This window comes from Leptodactylus fuscus, chromosome 3, assembly GCF_031893055.1.
Source record: "Leptodactylus fuscus isolate aLepFus1 chromosome 3, aLepFus1.hap2, whole genome shotgun sequence".
In the NCBI taxonomy this organism is placed as follows: domain Eukaryota; kingdom Metazoa; phylum Chordata; class Amphibia; order Anura; family Leptodactylidae; genus Leptodactylus; species Leptodactylus fuscus.
This window is the reverse complement of record NC_134267.1, coordinates 197,407,283-197,425,475: the sequence shown is the minus strand read 5'-3', so window position 1 is coordinate 197,425,475 and position 18,193 is coordinate 197,407,283. Positions and strand designations below refer to the sequence as shown.

General features: G+C 42.8%; 1 protein-coding gene across 1 annotated transcript in view; it reads left to right on the top strand.

Annotated features, from left to right (window-relative positions):
• The first annotated feature begins 12,260 nt into the window (after positions 1-12,260).
• The window catches only part of RASA2 (RAS p21 protein activator 2), a 69,913-nt gene continuing 63,980 nt past the window's right edge, over positions 12,261-18,193 (top strand). Inside the window, exon 1 of the mRNA XM_075269018.1 lies at positions 12,261-12,372. Within this exon, the coding sequence (XP_075125119.1) occupies positions 12,279-12,372 (94 nt within the window). The 5' untranslated portion in view covers positions 12,261-12,278. The remainder of the gene's footprint in view (positions 12,373-18,193) is intronic.

Here is an 18,193-nt window from a genome sequence, read left to right as displayed (position 1 = left end):
ACAAGATAGGAGAAATGCTTACTACCAGGACACGAGGTCCAACTGAATAGCCAGTGGCGGTCCGGAGCCAGAGCCATACTTAAATAGGCCCACTGCTAGATTGAAAACCAGAAATCCCCCATCTGGCTCAGGAGGAGACCGGCAACCCCCGCACAACTCTGCAGAGGTTCTGGCCTGCCTCCTAAAACTTGGAAGTAGGGGATTCGGGAGAGCAGGAAGGAGAGGGCTAGCAGCCTCCGCACAGCACTGCAGAGACTCCGGCCCTGCTCCTAACAGTGGGGCCTTAACCTGATTGTTTATGGATTCCCCTGGGGTGTTGCACAAGTCTATTGTACCCCACAGAAGTAAATGTGACTTATGTTAGTAGAAAAAAAAATTGCACAACTCACATTGTGTAAACAGTAAGTTGAGCAGTCCAGGTCTGCATTGCAGTTGGTGAATCAGGCTTCCACAGGCCACTCTAATTCGTGTGTAGACCCTTGGACTGTCCCTATAGCTCTCACTAACTGATTCACGCAATTTCCTGGTTTTAAAGGTCCTAGGAAGTGAGCATTGATTTCCTGCTCAACAGATCACTACTGATAGCGCAGACTTTCTTCTTTATTTTTTTCTAAAAACCAACTAAGCGAAGTTCACTTATGAATAAGTCGGTGACTAACTTCATCTGGGAGTCTGAAACTAGTTAAATGAGGAACCACCATCAGAATCATATCCATAGGTCATTTTCTGAAACTATGAGAAGTTTGCAACTGAAGATGTCCATAGTTCATGAAAAATATATATAAAAAAAAGTCACTGAAACTTAACATCCAAACTACCCTGTGTCCTTAAGCCTAAGGACCCACATACGCAGCAAAAAACACAGCGTAAAAAACTGCAGAGTAAACCCATCACATTTTTTTCTGCAGCATTTTTAATTGGGGTTTTGAACAGTTTTTCTATCCTTGTTATACCTATATGGAAAACACCAGCATTTCCGCAGGTAGAATTCACATGCTGCAATTTTCAAAAACGTGGGCGTTTATATAAACGCAGCTTTTCAGCTGTGGATTTTTTTCTGTAATGTGTGGATGGGATTATACAGAATTCCATTCACTTTGCAGATACTGTAAGAAACTGCATTTTCGTAACGTGGAGCTTTAGCCTAAAGGGTGTTTCTGGTTTCTTTTGGATGGCCAAAAAATAACCAGCAATTTATAAGTGTTTCACTTACTTAAGTATAGCTAGTCCTTAAATCCAAGAAGCTAAAATCATTTTCTACTCGTCTGGGAAGGCTTTCTACAAGATTTTGAAGCATGTTTTTAGCAATTTTTGCCCATATATCCAGGAAAGCATTTGTGAGATCAGAAACTCATATTGGATGAGAGGGCCTGGCTCACAATTTCCATTTTAGTTCATGAGGGCTCTGTGTGGGCCAGTGAAGTTCTTCCACATCAATCTCGCTCACCCATGCCTTTACAGAGAGTGCTGTACTGGGGACAGTCATACCAGAACAGACAATGGCCTTCCACAAATTAATCCCACAAAGTTGAAAGCATAAAATTGTCCAAAATTCCTTGGTACGATGAAGCATTAAAATTTTCCTACACTGGAACTAAAAGGCCTAGGCCTTTAACTATAACCCCAGATCATTATACTCCTCCACCAAACTTTACAGTTGACACAGTGCAGTAAGGCAGGTAAAAGTTTCCCAATACCTTTCTCCATATAGTATATAGATGTACTAGCTGGTACCCACGACTTCGTCTGCGGTGATTGTAGAAGTGGGTATATACAGGCGTGGGTAAGGTTTTCGTACTGTGTATAAGGTATGGGATATGAAATGTAACTTTGTATCTTGTTTTTGCTGTAATTCAGAGAATACGTGAGACTTTTGTGTTGAAGTTAACTTGTATTTGAGCTGCTATACGGTGTTGTGAGAAACTTTACATAGTGACTTTGGGACAGAAGTATTTGAAGTTAACCCTTTCCTGCCGATGGCATTTTTTGCTTTTCGTTTTTCGTTTTTGACTCCCCTCCTTCTAAACCCCATAACTTTTTTATTTCTCCTCTCCCAGAGCCATATGAGGTCTTAATTTTTCCTGGGACAAATTTTTCTTCATGATGCCACCATTATTTATTCTATATAATGTACTGGAAAGCAGGGAAAAAATTCAGAATGGGGTGGATTTAAAAAAAAAATGCATTTCTGCGACATTCTTACGGGCTTTGGTTTTACGGCGTTCACTGTGCAACCAAAATGACATGTCCCCTGTATTCTGTGTTTCGTTACGATTCCGGGGATACCAAATTTATATGGTTTTATTTACATTTTGACCCCTTAAAAACAAATCCAAAACTGTGTTAAAAAATTTTTTTTTTAAAAGTCGCCATATTCCGACAGCCGTAACTTTTTTTATACGTGCGTGTACGGGGATGTATAGGGCGTCTTTTTTTGCGGGACCGGGTGTACTTTGTAGTTCTACCATTTTCAGGAAATGTTATTGCTTTGATCACTTTTTATTCAAATTTTTATCAGAATCAAAACGGCGGTTTGGCAGTTTTGACCATTTTTCCCACTACGGCGTTTACCGAACAGGAAAAATATTTGTATAGCTTTGTAGAGCGGGCGATTTTGGACGCGGAGATACCTAACATGTATGTGTTTCACAGTTTTTAACTACTTTTATATGTGTTCTAGGGAAAGGGGGGTGATTTGAATTTGTAATCCTTTTTTTTTTTTTTTTTTTTTAAATATTTTTTTTACTTTTTTTAAACTTTTTTTTTTGCATTTATTAGATCGCCTAGGGATATTGACATGGGTGGGCGGTGTCGCGGATTGTCAGAGTGGTGGGGGTCGGCAAACATGGCTGCTCCGGAGCGTTAAAGAGAGCCTCCTGGAGTATCGTTAAGGTGAGGGGCAAAGTGGTAAAGTATATGTATATGTGATTGTGTGGGGTTAGGGGCTAGGCTGTACAGGGCAATATGAATTTTGTGGCTTGCTATGGTCCAAAGTGTGTGAGATTGCAGAGATGGTGGTGTGAGTTTGGGTTTTGTGGGGGTCCTGGCACAAACGTATGTGCGCTATTGTGACGAAAAGTAGCCTATTGCACAATCGGGTGAATTAACTATGTTTGTGGAAACTTTCAGCCAAATCGGTCGAGCGGGTTTTGCATGATTGAGTAACAAACATCCAAACACACAAACCCACAAACATCCAAACTCACAAACTTTCACATATTAATAGGATATTCAGACAAGTGTGCTGTCCAAGTACTGGTACTGACAAGACAGGTCATGGGCCGAACCCTGACATATTCCATGGGCAAGGTCACATATCTGAGAAAATCACAGTATGCACTATTTTGGTCTGATATTTACTTTAGACTTGCCTATTCAATTCAACGGGTCCACTGAATTAAAAAAAAGCAATAGTCAGCATATGGGCAGCAACCATGTACAGCCAATCTCTACAGATGACTTGTCAGAAAGTACTGAAAAGAAGTGAAAACAGAAAATACTGCGAGAACCTACTGATTTGAAAAATGGAAGACTTACTGATGCCATGCATTTTTTAAAGATAACAGGACAAAAGCCTGAAACAATATTGATTCCACATGGCTCGAAAAATTTTACGTTTTTTTTTTCTGGATACAGCATGGTCATCAAATTTGCCAACGATAAATAATGCAGAATGATAAAACTTCTTCAGACATTTTTGTGTAATGTAAGGGTGGGTCAACACCAATGTTATGCATGACCATCGTTGGATGAGAGCAATGGACATTAAAGAGGTTACCCAGGCTTACAGTTTATTTTTTAATTAGGCTGGGGGCAGTGAGAATAAAAAAAAGATACTCACCTGTCCCCGGGGCTTCAGTGTCCTCCCAGAGCTATGTGGTCCTGCTGCTCAGCTGTCTTCTTGCAGTAGAATTCCTCGCCAGATGTGACGTCCCGTGTCTCTAATTGGCTTCAGTGGTCTCGTGACGCATAGTCCAATCAGCGGCCTTAGGAGGGACACAGGACATTACAGGTAGTGACGTCCTGTCTCATCCAATCAGTGGCCTCAGCGGTCACATGCAGTGGGGCCTTATGCCAGAGAACAACAACAGACCAGCAGGACCGGGGACAGGTGAATATCTTTTTTATTTTTTATTTTTTTCCACTTTCCCAGCCTAATTAAATAATAAAAATTTAGCCTTGACATCCCCTTTAACCACAGAATGCAGATGGTACCCCCTTCCCATCTGGTATCCATCTGCATTCACTTTCATGTTATAAAAAACATGGTGGAAGGTTTCATGACGGAATAAAGCTGTCACCATGTTGTATAAATGAGAAAAAGACGCGTGCATAAAGACGCGTGTTATACGAACATGCCATTGAACTCAATGGCTAACTACATTTTACACGTGTATTTTTTCATGTGTAAAATGTACAGAATACACGAAGCATAAACTCCGTGTGAAGGGGCCCTTTGGGTAAGTTCACACAGAGATTTTTGTCCGGAACTTGAGGCGGAGGCACTGCACTGGCATCCAGCCGCGTACTCTGCTCCAGATTAGGCCCAATAAATGGGCCTAGTCCGGAGCAGGGGGTGTCTTCAGGCCAAATTGCAAGGCGACTCGGCCTGAAGAATGAGCACCTCACTTCTTGTTTCCGGGAGCCGTTTCTTCCTGAGTGGCTTCCATTGATTTCAATGGGAGCCTTCTTTTTGGTCAGGATTTTGATGTGGAAAATCACGCAAAATCACGGCCGCAAAATAATGCGGCGTATACGAGACTAACTCCCATTGAAATCAACGTGAGCGTATACAGCACTCAAAATCTCACACGGCGTATTCGTACCAGGTCACGCGGCACGTTACTTCCCTAATTGGTAAATTGGTATATGACCTGAACTATCCCCCTCAGATAGCAAAGGTAGTGTTGGACCTCTAAGTTGGGCCCATCTCCAGCTTCCTTTACTAGAAAAATGTGACCTCATCCTTATGATGAGTTTCTGTAAACTCTTTATCCCTTGCAAACTATCCTTCTCTTGTTATGAGAAAGCTAATGCTGCCTAGGGCTAAGGGGGGAGTTAACATGCCAGACCTTAGATTATATAACTTGGCAGGATTATTGCACCATGCATTAGACTGGACAAATAACACAAGCTATTATTTGAACACATCCGTTGAGACGGAGTTGGCACATTCATGGTCCTTGAAGACACTCCTACACATGTGCTTCTCCCACATCCAAAGACAGCTGAAACCAAGCCTGGTGATCGGAGATATGGTGGTGGCCTGGAGTAGGAGCAGGAAACATTATTGCCTGTGACAAAATGGGGACATCTCAAGCTTACCCGAACTGAGAGGATGCCTTATGCACAAGCTGAAGAGCTTTCCGCATGGCTAGCCGCAACGGGATGAAGATGCAGTGCATTGGCACCCGGTCGCGGCATCCCTCTCCTGATTAGGCCCAAATGAATGGGCCTAATCGGGAGTGAGTCTCGAGCCGCGAATGCCGTAGCTGAGTCAGCCGCGGAATCTGTGGGAAGACACGGCATGTTGCTTCTTTATTCCGCTAGCTGAAGAAAAAAATCACTAGCAGGGAAAAAAAGCGAGCAGCTCCCATTGAAATGAATGGGAGCCTTTTTTTACAGGCAGATTTGAGGCAGATTCCGTGCCAAAATCCACCTGCAAAAAGCTCTTTGTGGGCATATCCTTACAATGAATTGCACACCTTTTACCAGTTCCCTCCAACTCAGTTTCTTACCTTTGGTGTGGTTAAAAGCTTGCTACAGAACAGGCTTAGGAATATGTCCTCTGTATTTACCCCTCAATCTTTTGACAATCTAAGGGCCCGTGCACACGGAGTTAACGCGAGCGCATTTTAGCATAATACATGTGTAAAACAAACATGATAGAAAGGGAAAGCACCACATAGTAACCAAATGTAGATTCCCAGACTATAGGTCCAAGTAACCAGTTAGCCCAGACCTGGGCAATGTCCGGCCCCCGGGCCACATCCGGCCCTCTGACTACTTCTATCCGGCCCGCATAGCTATTTGAAGTTTTTTCAAACACCTGTGATGATGTCACCACAGCCTATCACCAGGATAGGCTATGACTCAATAGTGGGCGGAGCCACACAGGACTGTGTGATTGATGCAAGCTGCCGGCAATGGAGGCTGCTGGATGATAAAGAGATAAAAGACAGCATGTGTGAGCAAGAGGGGGGAACTAGGGGCAGATGTAGGGGGGCAGTTAAACTGAATGCACATGGAGGGGGGGACATTAAACTAGGGGGCAGATGTTCAAGGACCTGTGATGATATCTTCACAGCCTATCTCCAGGATAGGCTATGACTCATTAGTGGGCGGAGCCACACTGGACTGTGTTCTTTCTGCAAGATGCCAGCAATGGAGGCTGCTGGATGATAAAGAGAGAAGACACAGCATGTGTGAGCAAGCGGGGGGGAACTAGGGGCAGATGTAGGGGGGTAGTTAAACTGAATGCACATGGAGAGGGGACATTAAACTAGGGGGCAGATGGAGGGTGACATTAAACTGGGGCAGCTGGAGGAGGTAATTAAACTATGTCTGCCTCTAGTTACCACCAGTTTAATGTCCCCCTCCAGCTGCCCCAGTTAATGTCCCCTCTAGTTTCTGCTAGTTTATACTGGGGCACCAGGAGATGACTTAATATTGTGGGACATTTGGAGGGAAACGTTATAATGTGGGGGTGCATAATGTTAGGGTGACTGTAGGAGGATTTTACTTTGTGGGGCACATGGAAAAATGATTGAGAATGGGCAGAGTCAGCTGAGAAGTGGGTGGAGCTAAATTTGCCGCTGTGCACATGGCCCTCTAGAACCGTTACAATTTCTCATGTGGCCCCATGGGAAAATGAATTGCCCACCCCTGAGTTAGTCCCAGAAAGTCACAATAGAAATACAGCCAAAAACGAAAAAGAAGTGACTGAGGCAGCCAAATTTAATTAAAGTACACAAGCTTTATTTATACATCAATATTTAAAAGAATACACCAGGGAGGACAACGTACCATACGACTGGAGTCTCGGCTAAGGTAGGTATATAAGTATACATGGGTAAGTATAAGAAACATAGAGAAATACCATATATAGCGACAATTATATACAACTCAGTGACAAAGTCAAACCAGATGGATGTATGATATAAAGTGTCACCAGGTATTTAGATCCTAAGTAAAAGGATGTATGTACTAAAAAGTATGAGATTAGAGGATAGTGTAACATATGACCAAACAGAATGCAACCTAATTGTTAATGAAGATATCAAAAATTACCACCAAGAATGTATACAGTAAATGGACCAAAGACCATAATATGACTGTGTATCATATAGATGTAACGTCAGCAGGCATAGATATAGTAAGTGAAAGACGGTGTATACATGATAAAAAGACATGGGCACACCAAATATACCTGCATACAAGGAGATATCTGTTTATGGTGAAAAAGTGAAAGCGTCACAACGCACTAATCCCACAGTTTAAACAGACCCATGATAGCAAAATTGCAGTGAGGACATACCCAACAGGGACGAGGCTCCAGGATCCCCTACGCGCGTTTCTTTCCCCCGGAAGAAGGCTAGGGGATCCAACGCCAAGCAATCTGAATTACATCTGAGGCGGGGAATGACGCTTTTATCTTTTGCATGATGATTTTTTAACATTGGATTGAAATAAAGACTTGAAAATTTCATCGTGGCTGCTGGATTTTCGATTGGTTTTCCATGTGGAGCGCTCTGGGCTGACAGAGCTTATTTTTCCTTGCACCCAGCAAATTTCTACATAATTGTGATTTTTTTCTCTAGGACATAAACTTATTTCTATTGTGATTGATAAGCAAGAGTATTTTAAGAGTCTGTGTATGTGGGCTGTGTTATTCCCCTTCCCCTATTCCTCTACATATGTAATAAAAATTGGAGGGCTGGAAACAAATTCATCCTTTGATAATATATGAAAAAATGGATGGAAACCAATTTTAAAATCAGTTCACACATCGTTTTTTTGACCGGATTTTGACGCAGGAAGTCGCGTCAGAATCTGGATCAAAATGCACTGGTTTTCGACAGTCGCGGCCTTCCGCTCTGGATTAGGCCCAATGGGCCTAGTCCAGAGGGATTGTCTTGACGCGGATGCCGCGGCGGTTGACGCCGCGGAATCCGCTTCAAAATAGGGCAGGAAATGACCAGCTCCCATTGAATTCAATGGGAGGCGGTTTTTTGACCCAGATTTTGACGCAGATTCTGTGTCAAACTCCAGATCAAAAAACTACGTGTGAACTAGCCCTAGGTATTGAATGTAGGAGTTACATTACAGGCTGCAGACGACTCATAGCTGTCAGACACATGTGGACGTAACGCATGGCCTACGAGTACGCACCTTGGCCTAGAACTTTTGGCACAGTATAGCGGAGGTTATGCTAAATGGCAGTAGATAATACCCATTACTCCATGTTTCACACATTTTCATTCATCTCCTTAGACTCTTCGGATCCCCCTGCTATACGTATTTTTGCATTTGTAGCAATGAAATGCCTACTAACTGACTGATGGCTTAAGACATCTGTACCACAGTCACAGGGATAGTTTTAGAGATGCAACACTTCTGTAGTAACCACCTGGAGGCACAAGACAACATAAGTGTACAGTATACCCATGGAGCTCAGGGGAGGGAACTTTAAGGGGGAAGGATGGACGGGGAGACTTTCCTAATTTTGTTATGTGAGCCTGTTTATGTTCATTGCAATACACTTTCAATGCAATACACTTTAATTCCAATACACTTTCACAAAATCCGGGTCAAAAAAACACCTCCCATTGAATTCAATGGGAGCCATCATTTCCTGACCTATCTTGACGCGGATTCCGCAGTGTCAACCGCTGTGGCGTCCGTGTCAAGACAATCCCTCCAGACTAGGCCCATTGGGCCTAATCCGGAGCAGAAGGCCGCGACTGTCGTAAGTCGGTGCATTTTGGTCCAGATTCTGAAGCGACTTCCGGTGACATCATGCACCCTAAAAAATTAAGTACATTTTGTAGATTAAACAAACAACTGATACTTGTATGGCCATTTTAAGTTTATGCAACTTACTAGTTGACTTGCATTGCTCTAGATATTTTGTCTCAAAATTTTGTCTTGGGGACGCAGCATTGTTTTTTTAATCACCCGTTACTTATTGTATTACTTCAGTAAGTAGTAGCCAATAATTTGCTCACTTATCAACCCTCCTGTCCAGGCCGGCCAATGCGGTTTTTCCAGTAGCGCTTTTTTTTTTTGCTGTGGCCCTCTTCATGGGGCCTTAGTCTAGTTTTTTAAGAAGTATTATTGAATTAGAAAAATATTTATTCCATTTGTTGAATACTCTAATGGGAAAACAAATCAAAATGGCTAGCTTTCTGTTGTCTGCTCAAAGAAAAATTAAGAAAAGGCGATAAAAATGTCAGACATTGACCAAAATAGTACCAACAAAATTTACATAATGTTCCCTTATACAGCACCATACACAGAAATATAATAAACAGTTACAGGTGTTACAATATGGAGATGCAAAGAAATTTTTAGTTCAAAGTTTTTCATTTGTTCCTAGAGCCCACAAAATATTAAATGGAGTCATTAGGAAGTACAATTTGTCCCTCAAAAAAATAAGCCCTCATACAGCTTTGTGAATGGATAAATATAAAATGTATGGCTTTTGAAGGTAGAAAGTATAAGACAGAAACACAAAAATGAAAAAATTCTTAGGGATTAAGTGGTTAAAGTTACAGTAACTGATACACTTCTGCTATTGTATTAAGGGGAACCTGTCAGGTAATTTTTGGACCCCAATTCAGTGCACAGTGGTGATGAGCGATCTCAATTGCCAGTGCGAAAGTGGGCGTATGTACCATAAAAAACAAAAAGTTGGGAGGACTTCTGGCAAGGCGGTCTGAAGTACGATTGTGCTGTATTTCAGGTCAACTTCAGTAGAGGATGAGCCCCGGATGATGAAAGCTTATGACTTTAGGTTCTGGCATCAGACAACTGACTCACGGACATGATTCTAAAGTGCAACACTGGATTCAGTAGCTCAAATCCATTTGAAGGGTGCCTCAGTTTTCATAAAAAGTTAAAATATTTGCAGGGTCTTACTGGACAGCCTCTTTTGTAGTTGTATAAGCCTTCATATGTTCATATAAGTTTGTCTACTGCTAATAGTCCCATTATGGCAAAGTGAGCCGGCTGCCTCTGGCGACACTATCCCCAACAGCTAGGAGGGGTGGCATGGAGAGGCGCTGGTCTGCGTGCGTCCCGTCTGGTCACATCGTCCTGCAGGTAAATTTACCTGATGAGACAAACGCAGCCCAGGCTTCCCTCCTACTCCTAGGCTACTCCAGGCCCAGTTCCTCTGTGGGGCCCACCCCTGAGGCCGCCAATAATATATGCTGTTTCTTTAACTAGATTGGTGTCTGCAAAACACCGTCCTGCTTGTTTACACACCAGAAAATGAGGATCAATGCCTCTTAATTTTCCACCACCAGCAATTTCTCCCGTACCCAGCCACGACCATACATCAGCATTACGTTGCAGTTTCCCGCTGCTTATTAGGCCCAGATGAAAAGGCTATGTGGCTGAATCAGCCATGAGATCTGCGGAAAAATCAAGCAGGACGCTTCTTTTTAAGGGAGCGTTCACACTACCGTCGGTGTCCGACATGTAGTGTCCGCTCCTAGTGTCCGCTCAAAATCTGTCACGGACACTAGGAGCGGACACTAGATGTGTCCGTGACACCTGTCATTCACTTTAATGGGCATCGGGTGCGTTCTTTTGCACTCCGTGCCCGTCCTTCACTGTCCACTTGTAAAGATGTCCGACTTCTCAAGCGGACAGAAGAACCCTGCATGCAGGGTTTTTCTGTCCGCTTGAGAAGTCGGACATCTTCTCTTGCGGACAGGAAAGGACGGGAAACTGAAAGGAAACTGGAAGCAGAAAACAGAACAGGTGAGTATGCCTTTTAGAGATGGGCGAACTGCTTCTTCATGAGACAGGTTTGACCCCAATATCTCAAATAGTTTATTATCAAGACCCAATAACTGATAGATGGTGTTTGGGCATAAAGACGCCCCCCCTTTTTTTTCTTTTCCATTGTGTTTTGTTTCCTGTTATTGTAAAAGTTTAATAAAAACCGATTACATGTAAAACGGCCGCCGCTACATGCATTGCGGTAAATTATTATACTCAGGTGTCCCGCGCTCTCCTGGTGATGTCATGTGCTCCGGGTCACCGCTGAGTCTTGTGATTGGCAGGCCCATGTCATGGCTGAGGCCCAATCACAGGTCTCAGGGGCAGGGGTGAACCTGCCTTTTTCGCCGCCCGAGGCAGACGACAGAAAGCCACCCCCCCTTCCCTGGGAGGAGGGGGCGGAGAGGAGGGGGCAAGGTGGAGCGGGCAGAGTTAGCAGGCAGAGAGCAGGCACGGAGAGGACCTGCTCTCTGCCTGAGTGTGAGGGGAGGCCGCTGGAGCAGCGCTGCGTCCACAGGGCCTCCCCAATCCACCGCTCGGTGACGGTGACGCTAAGCCAGTCCAGGTCGCCTCACGGGAGGTGCGGCGCTGCTCAGGAGTGACCCTAGGCGTATGACATCACCGAGAATGAAAGACGCTGCTAGGAGGCCCAAAAGTGGTGATGGAAGGTGGTAGAAATGTTTTATTTTAATTTTTTACACCTCCCCATGGTCTTCCATTAAACTCTGACGTCTGAAGAGAGTATAATCATTTCTGGCTCATACCGACTTGTATGACACATCAGGGACCTGAGACACTCGTACCCGACTTTTGGGGGTTTGCCCTGACTATAAGACTACAATGGGGTCAGTCAGAGTAAGGCTAAAAAAGCCATGCAAATGTAAAGGGAACCTTACTGTAGTCTATTGGCAAATGCTCAAATGTGAAGGTAGCCGCAGACTGTCCCATGTAATGTGCCTCTAGTGAGACACTAACCTCACAGCTCATACGTGTGAGACTGTATCTCCCCTACACAGCAGCCGTGTACAGCAGTACTAGTGAGCCCATTATCAGGCGCCCTCGTACCCATATACGTGCCCCTATATGAGTTGTATGGGAAGCGCTCCCCATAGCCCCGCCCCCGGAGCAGACGTAGCCGCTGTACTGAGTAGTGTGGGACAGCCCCAGGTATTACTCCGCGGCGGGCCGCCTCTCTTGTCATAAGCTGCTAAAGTAGTTCGGCTGGCGGAAGAGCACGGGCAGCAGAGACTCTGCCGCTGCCGCCTGAGATGGCAGGGGAGCAGCGGGCAGGAGGGAGAGGAGAGGCCGGGGATGCGCCTGCGGCCCCGGTGCGAGTCCTGCAGAGCCTGAGAGTGAAGATCTGTGAGTATATAGGCGGCGTATCATCTGTCTCATCCATTCAGTAGTGCTTGTCACCTCCTGGGACATAATAGTGGGATTAGTGACTTGTGTGTTGTGTTGTTAGGTGTGTGTATGTGTATGCTATTACTAGTGCAACTTTGTATACAGTGTGTGCCCACATGGGGCCATGCCAGGGCTGAGGGAGGCCGGTACATATACTTATAACAGGTCACTTACATGCTGCTCAGTGTATGCATTGTATAGTGGAGGCTTACAATAGAGGCTGGGGTATATACTATATACACTTCTGGGGCACACTACTTACGTGTGTGTGTATATATATATATATATATATATATATGTGTGTGTGTATATATATATATATATATATATATATATATATATATATATATACACACTGTATATTACCTGGCGGCTAAAAACCCCAAACATTTACACCCACGTTAACATTTCATTTCATTTATTTTTTTTAGTTTTGTGCTACACCATCATAGCTAATATAATAGATACGCAGCATTTAACACTCAGCTCTGCTCCATCTATTAATATGATGTGTACAATATAGACCCCTATATGATCCTCATCCTAAAGATCCCACATTAGGACTGGTCAGTACACGTATGGTCCCTCCATTAGGTGTCTCCGTGCTAGCGATGGCGGCCTCCTGACCGGTCACAGGCTGTACATAGAGAAGTTACAATGTGATCATCTCTTTATACAGCTGTCTGTAAAATGTTTTACAAGTTTACCTGAAGTGTAATATATTCCCAGGTCCCTGCACATAAAGACATTGCTGGATTAGATTATCTCTACTTTATGTATGTGTAAACTTAGATTTTACTGGTGTATTCTGTAGTTGGTATTTTACTGTATACTTATAGCTAAGTAGCTTTCAGAAAGACAGAGTTGTATTGCTGTTGTTAATGTTACTATCTATGCATGTGTGTGTATATATATATATATATATATATATATATAATTTTATGTGTACATACATATATGAATACAGCAAACTGAAGGTCAGATAACATAGCATTTAGTGATTGTCAATGGAGTCTTGTGACAATGTTGGATTGTAGATCACAACAAGTCACAGTTGCAGCTAAACCATAGCTCTGAAAGTCATACAAATGATTTTTGGTCACGCGACTTATCTTAGACATGTCTGTATGCGGCCCTAGCTCTGTTCTACACCACAGTAGCATCAAGTCTATCATATCCTCTGTAGGCTAAACACACTAATGTCATTCTTGTCCTGATACTTTAGCACAATGTATCAGGTGGCTTGGCTCACACAGGATTGTTTCTACTCATTGAGTCCAACAAGCAGAAGTTTTGATACGGTTATATAACTTTGTTATACAATAATGATGGTTGTGTGTATATATATATGATGTATGTGCCTACTATAGGGTATATACACAGAGGATGTATACTCTTAATAGAGGCCTGTGACGCATGCCATACAGTGGTGGTTAGCTGCTGTATGCAGGTCCTGGCTTTGGCTTATAGTTGCACTTAATGTGCACTTATATACAGGTTTTGGATTGCTATGAGTGGTATACAGCTGTGTACAAGTTTTGGGTTGTCCATTAAGAGCTAAATACAGGTCCTGGACAGTATAGAAGGAGCAGTATGCATCTCGAAGTGGCAATAGCGAGTATTTAAGATTTGTAAGTGATGGTATGGAGGAACAGAGAATTGAGACTTCGTACAAGGTGAGGCTACAACCTCTTCTGAAGTCTAGCAATATATATAGCAACTACTGAGGTCCAATTACGGTACATTATGGACAGTGTAATCTCCGCTGTTTAATGTTTGTGGATGTGCATGAACCTTAAATTTTTTTTACGCTTTTTGTACATTGTTTATTTATCGTTGGATAAAACACACGTCCATCAAGTCCATCCTATTTAGATCAGACATTGTTAATATGGGGGCACTTTTGCACCTCTATTTGCAGTCAGTTATTTTTACCGTTCTGGATGACATGTATCGATAGCATCAAGCAGGATGTACAGGATCAGTATCTATGTTATTGATTCACTTTGCAACATCATAAGTAAAACAGATTGATTTATAAAACTATTTACCCCCTGGCCATAATGTTATGTAACTCCATTGTGTCGCTGTGTATATAAAAGTGTCCTATGGGCTAAAGTTACTGAATACTTAGGTCACCAATATCAGATCTGTGGGGTCTTCATGTGAGCACCTCTGATCAGCTGTTCTCAAGAATGGCGCAGGAAACAAGCAGCTTTGTTCTTTGTGTGATGGCTGAACTGTGTCACTGCATTACCTGTTCTGGCCACTACGCAGAGAACAGCGCTGTCTGCTTCTTGCTGTTTTTTATTCTGTGTATCAACTGTAGATAATAGCTTATTCATGGGAGTGTCCAGTGTTGGCCCCCCACTGATCTGGTAGTGATGACCTATCCTTAGCCTAGAAAACCCCGTTACTCATACTTTTGATACAGAAGGGCATATTTTTCTCTAATCTGTGTGTTTAGAACCTTATTTTGACTTGCATGGTCCCGTCAGGTTTGTAATATGGACCTGTAGGAACTGTTGTGCACTAACATAGGGTTCATCCGTAACCTGGTATATGTCGGAGTGTGCTATAATTTTTTTTCCGTGAGTAAAGTCATCCCCGGATGCATTATATGGGCATATAGCAGACTATGGTGCACGTACTTCTTTGTATTACATGGATTAAGTAATGGTGTGGTGCATGAGTCCTATGTAGTGTCTGACAGTGCTTTCATATGAGAAAAACGAGCTGGTCCATCGTATTATAGTACGGTAAGGAGACCTGTCTGTCTACAAACTTGTTGACTGCTTTCCATCGTAAGCAGCATTTCTTAGCCCTTCTTAGTCCACAGTACTCTGGAGAGTGCTATATTTCTTAAGGTGTTCTTTCCTCTTAGTAAACCTAAGGGTATGAGCTAAAGGGCATTTCTGTACAAGCTATGAGTTGTCGTAGATTTGTCACTTTCTGCGGAAAGTTATAATGAATCTGTCCCCACAGCAGCATGATGGTTCAGGGGTTACTTAGTAATCTTAGTAATACTATTTATTCAGTAAAGGTATTAGGTCAGGATTTGTAAAATGTATTACAGAATGTAATGATGATGTCCTATTCATTTCTTTCCCCCCAGAATTCTAGTCGTAACATTGGTACAGACATCCCAGATCCTGAATGTAGAGGTAATGCACCGATACACCGGATACACGGCATCTGATGAAGCATTATGTGGACCTTCTGTATACATTCTGTATACATGCTTACACTGTATATAGTGGGTTCATTATGGTGCATTACTTCTGAATTTGGGATCTGCGCAATATTAAATCCAAATGAGACCTTCTTTTGGGACTAATAGTACTTCTCTTGTATTATAGGCCAAATAGGTTTCTTATGTTTTTGCTTTTGGGTGGTGTGCATCGTTGTGAGGGTTTTCACAATGGCTCATTTCATAAGTTAGGTGTTCTGTTCCTTGGAAAGATAGAAATCTTTTGGAGCACCCGGAAATGTGGCATATTCCATTTGTTGAACTTATCGTGGGCTTGTCAAAAATCCTCTTTTTTTTTTTTACGTCTCCTTGTTGTATCTGTCTGTCCTATTGATGGTAACAACACAAAGTCTTCACCACTTCCTTTTGTACCTAGAGTACTTGCAGAATAGAGCTGATTGTGCTATTGAAGACGCTCTTCCGCATTCTCTGACCTTGGAAGCCCAAGTTTATTACTGTAGAATTTGGTGAAAACATGGACGTCCTGTAGTCCCAGGTTTGAATCTGACCAATGATGTCCTCCGCCAACATATTCCGCCATGCGTTGCACAGTCAGTCACTGTCCCATATGGGGCTCACAATCTATCAGTATTTCTTAGAGTGTGGGAGGAAATCTGAGTACCCGGTGGAAACCCACGCAAACACTCGGAGAACACTGATAGATCGAAGGATTGATACATTTCCACCATTGTTTTAAATTTCACTCTGTAGCTAGGTTGCTCAGAATTTGCAAAAACTTAAGAATCGCTTTGAACAAAATGTGATCCTTGGATTTGGGGCTGTGCAAATAATGAAATTCATTCAATTAATTTGCAGTTACAAAGAATGGGTGATTCTGATTTTCATGGTCCTGCCTTGGAGTCTGTTATATTCCACACAGGCTTTCTTCTTCCACCACATGCTATGATGAACAGTTTCTTCAATGTAGTCAGTAGTTGAGTGGTAGGCTGAGGACGCTTGCATCAGATATATCTGACTCCTACTACTTATGCTTGTACACTGAACGATTTTAGTTCCTTTAAAGGTGTTGGCTGATCTAAAATTTTATTTATTAATTAGGTGGGGGGGGACATTAAAAAAAACAAAACATATTCACCTGTCCCTGGTGCTCTGGTGCCTCCCTGCGAACTCCAGTTCTATAGCTCCATTGTTGTCTCCTGTCAAAAGTATCTGTCACACATGACCACTGAGGCCAATAAGCGGCCTCAGCAGAAGGGAACCAGGGAAGTCACATGACCACTGTGGCTAATCAGCAGCCTCAGCAGAAGGGAACCAGGGAAGTCACATGACCACTGAGGCCAATCAGCGTCCTCAGCAGAAGGGAATCGGGATCTGGATGTCACAGCCAGCAAGTAATTCATCACCGGACCACCCTGGGAGGACCCAGAGCATCGGGGACAGGTGAGGTTTTTTTTACCTCCCCTAGCCTAATTATAAAGTATTGTTCAGCCTGAACAGCCTTTTTAAGCAAAATCGTGGTTAAACGTTTGAATGAAATTGAGATTTTATTTTTAGGCAGCAATCATCCAGCTCTACTTAAATCTGTTTGTAATGGGCATTATATTTTGTTTTTTTTCTCTGAAGACTATCTCTGGCCTCCAAACAATTGAGGATGGAAATCTTTGGCATTCAGTAACTGGCATAGATTTCCGTTATAACTCACAGTGGGTTTCTGCTGTAAGATATTTGTCGGGCCGAGTTGCCTCCATCCGCTTTTGTAAAAAGTGGCGAGCGAGATGCAGATCATTTGCTTCCCAGTCACTTGTGGATTTATAAGCTCCGTTTTTACCTTGTCTTCCAAGTCAGGCTTTCTATGTGTTCCCATGAGTTGCACAAAACAGTTGCTGTAGGGTCAGAGTTCAGGTTTACTTGGTACTTCGGGGATCAGAACTGCAGAAATAAAACAATCGGGAGTACACTGAACCTCACTACTAGGCACGTAGTATCCATTACAATATTTCTGATGGCATTGTTACTGTAACAATCCCAAATTTATCAATGTCCACACATAACTGAGAGGTAGTAGGTTTTGTTTGGTTATTTGGATCCTTACAGGTTCTTAAGTATAAACATTGCACCTCCTTATTAAAAATGGGGCATGTTGTCAGCAGGTTTTCTCATCCTCTGGTGTCTCAGACTCGGTTTTGTCATTTCTAGTAGGATGAGCTGACTATTTTGTCTGCTGTGAACAAACCTGCAGAATATTTTGCAGATCTGTCTTTTCATGTACATAGAGATCAATGGAAAAAACTGATCCGTATGCGACACAAAAGTATGGTATACTACACGTGTGTGCTTTTTAAAGAAAAAGCAAAAAAAGGACAAATGGATCTTGTGAAATGAATTTTGTTACATTGACCCCCATGTAAATGGATAGCTATCTGTGTTTTGGGGTTTTTGTGTTTTTTTTTTTTTTTTTTTTTCCCCCTTCATCCATTGTTTACATCTGTTAAATTGATCTGAAATATGACATGAATGGAACCTTAAGGCTGGGGCCCCACTGGCTGGAAACGCCGCGATTTGGCTGCG